The 10,988-nt window shown below is 44.1% G+C and overlaps 1 protein-coding gene across 2 annotated transcripts in view; it reads left to right on the plus strand.

The window, feature by feature from the left end:
• SPIRE1 (spire type actin nucleation factor 1) overlaps positions 1-10,409 on the plus strand; it is a 125,542-nt gene extending 115,133 nt beyond the window's left edge. The window contains exons 12-17 of one of the 2 annotated variants that reach the window (XM_027452074.3): positions 33-206; positions 3,534-3,671; positions 5,600-5,670; positions 5,944-5,971; positions 6,061-6,197; positions 7,045-10,409. In XM_027452074.3, coding sequence (XP_027307875.3) covers positions 33-206; positions 3,534-3,671; positions 5,600-5,670; positions 5,944-5,971; positions 6,061-6,197; positions 7,045-7,303 — 807 coding nt within the window. In that variant the 3' untranslated portion in view covers positions 7,304-10,409. The remainder of the gene's footprint in view (positions 1-32; positions 207-3,533; positions 3,672-5,599; positions 5,671-5,943; positions 5,972-6,060; positions 6,198-7,044) is intronic. The other variant, XM_027452076.3, reaches the window with a different exon arrangement.
• The last annotated feature ends 579 nt before the right edge of the window (positions 10,410-10,988 follow it).

Below are 10,988 nucleotides of genomic sequence, written 5' to 3' on the forward strand. Positions count from 1 at the left end.
ATTCGCTTCTCTGCTTCCTATCTATTGTTCAGGTTCCTAGGATAACGAGTTTATTTCCAAGGATGACTTTCAGACCACTTTTTTCAACTATGCAAACAGCTTCTCTGCTCAGCTCTCATCCCGTTGAAGCAGCCATGTGTGGGGTGGCAGGGGCTATGTACTATCTCTGTGAGAGAGCTTTTGCCAGCAGGTGGAAACCCGCAAAGGTTTGCCTCTTTTTGCTGGCTTTGGAAATCACCTTCACCAGCATGTTCCCTCTTAGGGGAGCACTTCCTAAGCTGTGGCAAGAATTAAAGCTTAGGCTGGGACATTGCACCTGATTGACGTTGATTTCAATGTGTGTAGGATATTTGTGTGTCTTCAATCACCTCACGGGGAAAAAGAAATCAGTTCTGAAAGGACAGCAAACTAAAAATGCAACATCACAAGATTATCAATGGGACAGACCTTAAATGTTACAGCACATGAAGATCCTGCAGCAAAAGCCCAGCAAAAATATTGTAATCCTTGGACTGTCGAAAAGAATAAGCTCTTGTGTTTCTAACAAGTTATACTATGTAGAATGGAAGGGCATTTGCAATCTGTTTTACTTGAAAACCTACATACGGTTTTGGTCCTCAGCACACTTATGTATCAGAACTTGCAGCATAACTGATAGCTGTGTACCAGGGAAGGCAAACTGACTAACAAGAAAAACTGATTCATCTACCCCTATGTAGAATCAAACGTGAAAAATTTCAATTTATCCTTCTTTTTCATCTTGACCCAACCAATAAGTCAGAATGGTAAACCTTCTTCTGCAGGAGAATTTATACTTGAGATGTCCAGCTGAGCTTCTTAGAAACATTTAGTCTGCAATATCAGTGAGAGTTTAGAGTGCATGATTAACCATTAATTGCAGAATTTAGAGGCCAATCTGGCACATGTTCACATTGTAATTTATTAGTGCAGCCCATTTGATTGCCTAGTGACACATTTTAATGAGAAATTTTACAAGGAATATATTAGTTTTTTTTTTAAAAAAAAGTCATAAGGACCTATTAGGTGTGTGCATGCTGAGAATAACCTACAAAGCACTTTATTTCACATAATGAGTATATAATTCTTACTACTTGTTTTTCCTCAGTAAAAAAAAAAAGTTAGTTACACATATACACATTAAGCTACTGTGGTGTATATAATGACTGCACAGTCCAAGTGTAAAGCCAATTCTCATGAAGATCCTGGAAACTCCAAGTTCAAATTAGTGTTTTAAGTAATTTTTTTCCTTTAAAAAATAAGAATACTGATCACCTTTAATATTGAAATAAGTACTGAGTACAATTCAAGCCACAGTTTGTCTTTAGTATGTTCTGTTGTCTGTAAGTGTTGCAGAGAACTAAAGTTCTCTGGTTTGGAGCTGCCTAACTTGGGTGTAGATTATTGTTGAAGTTTGAGCAATAACTCCAAAGCATCGTTGTTTAATGAAGTTTAGTCAGTGCTTAGTGTAATTTTAATTAATTTCAGTGCCTTAGAGCTAGCGTTGAACCAAAAGATTTTCTTGTGTACTTATTTCTATTCCGAAAAGGGAAAAAAAAAATCAAGCAGTTTTCTGAAATCAGCATAATATTTATCTTTCATTTAATGTTGCATTAACATTTTGTTGTCCTTGTGTAACCTCTGGAATTAAAACATTAGCATTTAAACTTGTGAACATTTTTCTATGTTTCCCCTGTTGCCTGCTAGCTATTCCTATTTGCCGAAGCAGTAATCATTTTTGATTGGTACCGCAGCAGAGCCACCCTATTCCCCTAGTAGCTGCTCTACACCTATAGTAGATCTACAGCCTGTCTTCAAAGGAGCAATACTCACTGACATCATCGTCCTATAAATTAAAGGAGTGGGCGCTCATGAGGGGGAAGGAAGTGCCTTCAAGTAAGAAACCTATTTCTAAAGGACTTAAAGCTCTGATTGATCGGAAGCATTCAGTCCGCCTCATTCACTACAGACAGTTTCCCAGTCTCCCACGATGCAGAACTGAGGTCTTTGGCTGGCATTGTGCACACCCTGCTTTCCCACCCACTTCCTCTCCCGTCTCGCCCCGGCCGGCGGCCGTGCTTTTCTCTGTAGCGAGGCAGTTGCTATGGGAAGGACCCCGAGTGAAATGCTGATAGCTGGGACGTTCCTCCTAATGAGCACAAGTCATTTTGTTTGGCTGGGCTGTGTTACACCTCCGAGCAAATTGCGGTTGCTTGTGACATAGTTTGTTCTTTGCGGAAAACGAGCGATTATACGCCCCAAAGATTGAGCTGGCAAATCTAACAAAGTTAACTCAATTCTAGTCTTTTGTGGGGTACCTTAAACAGAGTGAAGTTTCTTTGTGTTCCCTTTCTAGATAGGTAAGACAACAGTTTTTAAAAATGTGGTGGTTCCTAAATGCTAATGTTTGCCAGGTCTGCAACGTAGAAAAATTTCCCTTTTAATCTAATGGAAAGACAGAACAGCATTCTGAATACAAGCAAATCGAGCATTGCACAATTAATCTGAATCATGGCTTCAATTTATAAATTAGATCTCCAGACTGTCAGCCGTGTCTTTGTACTTGCAGGAGAAATTTCCTTCCTTTATTCAGAAGGCATTAGATGTCATTGTCATTGCCACACAGTAGCCCCTCTGGGCGGACTGAAAAGGTTTCACCAAGCATAAAGCGATGGGAATTCCCACAGAGGTTTCTGTCTTTCTGTTGGAACTGTATAATCAACTACAGGGCTGGATTACAAATTGGGTTGGTGCTTTTTATTCTCTGGTACCAAATTCAGGCGCTCTCTACTCAATATTCTCCAGCATGCTGTAGTACTGAATATACAGAAATTTTGCAGATGGGTCATTTGTGGTTGTTGGGGTTTTATTCTCTATTTGATCCTCTTCCATTAGTAATTCAACACTGGGTAACCAATTCTCATGCTTTATGTTTGAAGATTATTCTTTCCATAAAGCCTAACTTGCCGTTGTTACTCTCTAGGGGTAGGGAGGAGAGCCTTTCTGCCTGAACTGCCTCGACTTTTTGTAGGCCTGCTCATGTGAGCGCCAAAATGTGGTACCACTGAATAAAAAATTCTGCTAGAAGGGGCAACTAACAACTTTCCTTGGCCACTCTGGGCACCACAAAGTCTCAGGGAAATTGTGCGTCTTCAACAATCCTTAAAATAAATACCATGTGCCAAATTACCTTTTCCTTTTCAAATTATAAACCTGAACATTGATTTGTTAAAATAATCTTCATAAGAAAAGACAAATGGTCAAGTGGCTTGAGGAGGAAAAACAAAGGAAACTGTAATTGTTGTGAGGGCTGAGCATCAGACCATGTAGATCACACCTGAGGAGTCTCAAACAGTTTGAAACTCGTGTGATGCCCACGAATGAGCCAGTGCCATTCCAGTTTAAAGGGAGAAACCCTCTGTTTCTGGAGCTACTAACCAGGTGGTTGGTTGTCTAGGTTGAAATTTGGAAGAAGCAACTTGGCTTTGAGTTCATATGTGTTTTTTGGCTTCCAGGAGGAGTTCTGTTACCCGGTGGAATGTCTGGCTCTGACGGTGGAGGAAGTCATGCACATCCGTCAGGTGCTGGTGAAGGCAGAGCTGGAAAAGTACCAGCAGTATAAAGATGTCTACACTGCTCTCAAAAAAGGAAAGGTATGGCTGAGTCCGCAGAGGTGCCCAAGCTTTTCGAGGGAGGTTGGTCACACAAGCCTCCCCTTTGCACGTTCCAGCCGATAGAAAGCTGGGTGCTGGCATCAAGACTTGCCTTGGACTGGACTGGACTGGAGAAAAGTTGCTATCCACTGATGTATAGTGTATAACATATGGGTCAGCTTCCTTGAGTTTTTATATCTTCTATAAAAATGCAGCAGGTTTTGCAATGATCAGAGCACATCTCTAACTGTATGTTTAAACTTCACTAAGGTGTCTTCTGCCTCCATGTCTTCTGCAGTATTACTTTAAAGCACACTAAAGAACTGCAAGTATGTGAAAGCCAAAACAATCCTAAATATAAGTCCCAAATCTGATTTCTTCCCAACTTTGCTGCAAAGCAGTTTCAGTAAAATTCTTGTAAATTGGCCAGTGTCTCTCTCCTTGTACCTGGTTGTTAATACTTCAGTAATGGAGTTCCCTTTTAAATACAGTCTCCTACAGCTTCCAGTCTGGCATATAATGATTTCTGTCTCTGAACTGTTGGTTTTGTGGTGGTGGCTTTGTTTGGTTGGTTTGTTTTGTTTTCCACACAAAAAAAAAAAAAAAAAAGAAAAGGATCCAGTCTTTCAATTCCAGTATGTCATCTTCTGTTTGACAGAAGACCATTTTCTCTGTTCAAAGCCTTTTTTTCTATAAATGTTATTGGGATCCCTGCCTCCTTTGACTAAGCTAAACATACGGGACTATAAAACCAGTTTTCCTCAAGTATGATAGCTATAATAGCTCGTTCCTGGACTTTCTCTAGTTTTCAGTAACGTAAGATTGGAAGAAAATCATCAAATCTTATCACAGGCAACTACCTAATATTCCAGAACTTGACTTGGATGGTTAGGAATAATTTCCAGCCCAAATTTATTTATGGCTGAATTTGTCCCCATTTTTTTCCTGTGTTCTTCAGTTATAATAGTTACTGTTGTTACTTTTACTTTCCTGTTCTGTTTTGATTTGGTTTTGTTCTTGCTTTTATATAGCACTCATATGAACACCGCTGAGGGAGGAGGAAAATAAGTTAATAATTAACTGCCAGGTATTTAATTTAGGTAGGAAATTAAAAGAATATTTCTAAATACATGAAGATACAATTCTGGACTCAGCCCTTCAGGCCCCACATTGGGCACCAGAAAGGACTGCTGTGGTTTAGCCCAGCAGGCAGCTCAGCACCACGCAGCCGCTCGCTCACTCTCCCCTGGTGGGACGGGGGGGAGAATTGGAAAGGTAAAAGTGTGGGAACTCACGGGCTGAGATTAAGGCAGTTCAGGTAAAGCAAAAGCTGTACACGCAAGCAAAGCAAGACCAGGAATTCATTTGCTACTTCCCATCAGCAGGCAGGTGTTCAGCCACTCCCAGGAAAGCAGGGCTCATCACACCTAATGGCTTCTTGGGAAGACAAACACCATCACTCCCAGTGTCCGCCCTTCCTCCTCCTTTCCCCCAGCTGTTATTTGTGAGCATGGCCCCACACAGTGTGGGACAGCCCCTGGCTGTGGGACAGCTGTCCTGGTTGTGTCCCCTCCTGCTCCTTGTGCACCCCCAGCCTGGTTGCAGGCAGGGCAGCACAAGGAGCAGAAAGGTCCTTGGCTCTGTGCAAGCACTGCTCTGCAGCAACTGAAACATCCCTGTGCTGTCACCACTGTTTTCACCAAAAATACAAAAGACAGCATTGTGTGAGCCTCTGTGGGAAAGAAAAAAAAAAAAAAAAAGCTCTGTCCCAGCCAAAACCATGACACTTTTCAATATCCTCTTGGAAATATGGACCACAGAATTGGATGTAGTATTGCAACTCCGGTCTCACTAATGGCAGCTCTTGGATAAGATCATCGTTGTGTGGGATTTTGTCTAACATTGTGAACTCTCTGTTCTTCTTCTAGCTCTGCTTTTGCTGTCGAACAAGAAGGTTTTCTTTCTTTACCTGGTCTTACACTTGTCAGTTCTGTAAAAGGTAAATATTTAATGTCTGTTAATAAATAAGTACCATTTCAGAGTGAAAAATATGGGTTGGTACCTTAGATACCCCCAAATGTTTCTGCTGCACACTGCTGATTGCTTTCATTTCTATAACAGTGAAAGTTTTTTTTTTTTTTGGAGGTGTAATTCTTTAGAAGCTTTAAAAATAAAAATGTTTGTTTAAGGGGTTGGGATATTTATTCATTTTTCTTTATTTAAATAAAGTTTTACCCAATTAAATGATTCGTGCTTTCATTTTCTTATGCAGGCCCGTATGCTCACAGTGCTGTAAAAAAGTAAGTACACAAATTCATGGATTGCCCAGTTCTGAAAAGCTGTGATCTTTGGTAATAATACTGCATGTTCCTTCTGCTGTTCTCAACAGATGCGATTGCCATCAAAGCCATACTCTACTCTCCCCATTTTCTCACTGGGACCTTCTACCTTGCAAAGAGGAGAAAGCTTTATGAGGCCAGAGAAACCCTCCACCAGTCACCACCGATCACTGCGGAGCATGCCCAGGTGAGGATCAGCCCTAACTCATGTATGTATTGAAAGAGCTTACCAAGTCTTTCATCTTGAGTTATAAATCACTAAGAAGACACTTTCTGCTTGTTTCGTAGTTTTAAATGTTTCTAATGCTTTTAAGTAACCTTTCTGAAGCCTTCTGAAATCCTTGTTTCTCCATTTACTTCTTCGACTACCAGAAACAACAATATTAACAGTGTGTCTTAAAACCTTTTCACACTACAGGTGAAAAACAACATGACACAGGGACAACTGTTGTTTCTGTAGTACCTCCGGAACTTTATAACTTAGAAGAGGAGGCTCAGGGTGGGATCTCATCAATGTCTATAAATATCCAAAGGGAGGGTGCAATGAAGATGGAGCCAGGCTCTTTGCAGTGGTGCCCAGCACCAGGACAGGAGGCAGTGGGCACAGGCTCTGAGCCCCAGGCCGCACTTGTGTGCTGTGTGGGTGGCCGAGCACTGGCACAGGCTGCCCAGAGAGGCCGTGGGGTCTCCTCATGGAGACCTTCAGAAGCCGCCTGGCCGTGGTGCTGGGCACCCTGCTCTGGGTGGCCCTGCTGGGGCAGGGGGCTGGGGCAAGTGGCTGGGGCAGGGCCCTTCCACTCAAGCATTTTGTTCTGTAAAAGGTAAACTTTACACATCTACACTTCTACAATCTTGCTGAACCAGGCCGAAGCCATCCTCTGTAGTGTTTGCTTTCCTGGTGTCATTTTTGGGATAGGAAAAAAGGATAACTGGAGTCAAGACCATTCTGTCTTGGCTGTTTCCTGAAGGCATCCCTGGATGCCCACTGCCATACTGCTAAATAGTGAGATGAGTCCTGTTCTTTTGCCTTTCAGGTTGGCCTCAAGGTCCAAATCCGTGGATAAGTCCAATGAAGAGCTGCAGTTTCCCAAAGAATTAATGGAGGACTGGAGCACGATGGAGGTGTGCGTGGACTGCAAGAAGTTTATTTCAGAAATCATCAATTCAAGCCGGCGCAGCCTCTCTCTGGCCAACAAGAGAGCCAGGTTAAAAAGGAAAACGCAGTCCTTCTACATGTCCTCACCAGGAACCTCTGAATACTGCCCCTCTGAAAGGACTATCAATGAGATCTGAGCCTTGTGCCTTTTGCTTTGCTTTTGTCTTCATGAGGTCATCGTCCATAAGAAAGGTCACGAAAACTGGATTCTCACTCCGTTGCTTCGTTTCACTTGACAGGCCTGAATTTGCATTAGATCACAGGATTTCCTACTCCAATGCTTTCCAGAGACACAGAAGGCTGTTTTTATCTGTACAGAATGGGATGCAATGGGTCAGCACTGGAAGAAAATCAATAGTTTGAAATTGTTGCCTCTTTTGTACGTGTGCATTGAAACTAGAAAGCTTTTTCTTGCTTTCAGTCTTTTTTTTTTAACCACCCTTCGAATCATTTTTCAGGAGATGAGCTAAAACATGTTTGATGGAGAACCAAACCTAACAAAGTGTCAGTGTTAGCACGGTAGCAAACAGTAAGTCATATTGGCATTACCAGGCTAGTAATGCTCACATCCTAGATTAAAAAACAAGGAGTCAACTCGCACACCAGGCACCTAGCATGAGCAATTGTGGTTCGAATTGTCTTTCTTTGAACCATTTCTGTTGCTCTGAGATCAGGGCCCAGCCCAGGACCTCACAGTCTGTGTACTGGGGCAAAATAACGTGACAGCTGTCTGCCCGTGCGGCCAGCTGTTCCCCTGAGCTGCTCTACTTCTTAAGCCTTAGTGTTCGTCTGAGCGTCTCCTGAGCAGGTTTTAGTGGTTCACGTTCTGTCTCGAATGTACGATGATGAATACTGGTAAATTTTAGTAGCAGACAGTTGTACAGCGTGTGGGGAGGAAATAAGGGAGGCTTCTCAACTGGAAACCTGTCAAGTTGTTCTCGTGGTTCCTCAGAGGAGAGGGTGGGTGAAGGTGTACATTTGTATTATAGTGGAGCACGCAAATACTGCTATCGTTATGTCTGACAGCATATCCACTGGTATCCCCATTTTTTCTGGGGTTTATAACTTGGCTGTAAAAATTAGGATTCTGCTGAAATTTGGGACGGCGCGGTCTCAGATTGGGAGCAGTCTCTCTGTTCCCCCCCCCATCCCTTTTTTTCTTTCTTTTTCCTTTTTTAATTTACTCACAGAAGAATGCTAGACTAGTTGGTTAGAAGTCCCAACGGTGGTACACTGCTAACTGACATCACATGGTTTTTTTGCACTTTTTTTTTAATTTTCAAAGTACTTTTTTTTTTTTAAATGCAGGCATAGCCGGAGTTTAGTCTATGATTTGGGGCCGGATCGTTTTGGTATTTAAAAACAAGCTAATATAGCCAAGTTATTAATACTTGAAAATCAACTACTGTAACTTTTTTCATAAATTTTTTAATACCCTGAGGCGTATTTAATATCTATATAGCAGTGTATTATAGAGTGACATAGCAGAAAAAAAAAAAAGTTTCAGATCTATTTATTAACATTTCTATACTAAGGATTAATGAGAGATACCTCAGAACTGCTCCAAAGTAGCTGGGACTGGATTTAACCCGATGTGATTTGGATGGTGAATTCACCAAAACAAATCCTCCTGGTGCGTTTGGGAGCCCGGGGGGAGGCAGACGGCCCCGTCAGCCCTGGCGTGGTGCCGTGCGCTGCTGCTGCCCTGGGGAGGATGATTCCCCTTTCCCCATCCTCTTTCCCATCCCCTTCCCCTTCCCTTTCCCTTTCCCCAAATGTCTGTTCTCACGTAACGTTGCAGCCTTCAGAGCAGCCACTCGTGTATATCCACGGTGATTCGAAAAGCACAGGCGAAAGTCTCCTTAAGCCTTCCCAGAGATTCGTCCCTCCTCCTTTTTCTCTGAATGGAAAACGAGGATTGTGCGTACGCAGAGCTGATGGAAATAACGTTTTAGCATCTTTCTGACCCAATCTGAATGGGAAAGGCCAGGGCCAGCTCTCCCTCTTCAGCTGCCCCGTGTAAGGTCGGGTGTCAGGGCCTTTCTGGGGTGCCTCTGGAAGCGTTTGGCGTGGGAGGGTGAGGACGTAGGATTGCAGGGACAGCTTGAAAGGGCCCTGGTGCTGCTGGAAGGGCCGCCTGATCTCAGCCCCATCAGCACTTTCTCTCATTTCTGTGCCAAAACCAGGCCTCGGGTTTGCTGCAGCGTGCACCGGGAGAGCCAGGCCGACAGAAACGCGTGACGTCTCACTCCGAGCTCCCCCATCCTTTTCTTCGGCATCTTCAAGCCTCTTAGCCCAGCAGCTTATCTTCCCCTTCGAGAAGGGTTTCGGGCATCGCAGAGCTGGCAGCAAGGACCAAGAAATCCCGAGTGATCCCCCGGGACATGCCAAGGCCCCTCCACCTCGGCAGCGCTACGGGGCAGCGGCTGAGCCTCCGGGCAGCTGCTCAGGGGTAGCATGGAGGGGGAGCTCACCTCGCGTGCTTTCTGCCTCTCTGCAGAGAGCGAGGGCTGCTCTGAGCTTTCCATCTCGCTGCTGTTTTCAGCTTTCCACCTCACTGCTTGCGTTGGCATCCCCGGTCCCCTCCCATTGCCCGCCTGCACGTCCCGGCCCTGCTCTGAGCTTCGAAAGCGGGAGCCTGTAAATAGGTGTAATATATTTATTAACGTGTAGGGAGTCTCCATCAATCATGCAGTGGGAACCGAGCTTCCCGTGGTGTTTTAAAAAGAAAACGAGTCCTATTTATATGTGTGTTGGCTGTTACCTTTATTAGAGTTACTGCTTTCGGCCCCTCCAGGCAGTTTGCACCCCATAGGCATTTTAGAGTGAATTATTGCCGAAAGGAAGGTGGGACCAGCACAGCGAGCTCCCTTCTGGGAATTTTTACCATCTTGTTACTTTTCTAGCTTCGTTAATATGCCCACAGCCTGTTCAGATGGATCGTGGGAGACCCAAGGAGTTAAAAACGCCGCCGGCAGCGTCGGTCTTGTTTCATCTCTGACCCCGGTTGCGGAGGATTCAAAGCCAGCTGAGCCTCGCTGCTGCGACGGAGGGAGCAAGCAGAGCCTTGCTGCAGCTCTCACACCTACAGGACCTGAAGCTGCAAATGTTCATGGTGACATTATTGCTTATGGGGTTTGTTGGCTGTTTGTTGTTTTTTTTTTTTTTTCCTCCCTTTTCCCGTTATTTCTGTTATCCTGGGAGGGGTGTTACTGGGCGAAAATAAAATGCCTTTCCATTACAGCCTTTGTCTGTGTTAATTATTCATGTGGAAGCAAATGTAAAATGTCTATCAGCTCGCCTTTTTGTGTGTGTTTTTTTTTTTTTTTCATGCTTTTATGGGTTTGTAAAGCTCGGTCAGCTGGTTCTTCTGGCACAGGTTTGTTAATGAAAATGATTGAACAGCAGCCGAGCACTGGCTGGGCTGCACGAAGGGAAGGAAGCACTCGTAGAATAGCAATAAAATAAAACTGTTCGTGTCACCCAGCAGCTCGCTGAGCGTGCAGTCATCATTTCCAGCCCGGTGCTGTAACCCAGGTGTGGTTACTTCAAGTACTGACGGGGGGCAGCTGAGGAGCACCGACCTTCCCTGCACACAGCGCAGGTGTTCAGGCATCGCCAGCCGTCAGCTTTGAGAGAGAAACGCTGGCAATCGCTTGGAGAGGGTTTTTTCTTGTCAGGTTGCTTGGTTTTATTTTGTTTTTTAAACCAGAAGTGGGGAGAACGTTTTTATCACAGCCACGGTATTGTTCCCTCTTCTCTTTCAAGTGTCCCTCTGTCTCCCGGGCAAGTTCAGCATCAGCGCCCACCATTAGCCACTGG

Source organism: Anas platyrhynchos, chromosome 2 (genome assembly GCF_047663525.1).
Source record: "Anas platyrhynchos isolate ZD024472 breed Pekin duck chromosome 2, IASCAAS_PekinDuck_T2T, whole genome shotgun sequence".
In the NCBI taxonomy this organism is placed as follows: Eukaryota; Metazoa; Chordata; class Aves; order Anseriformes; family Anatidae; genus Anas; species Anas platyrhynchos.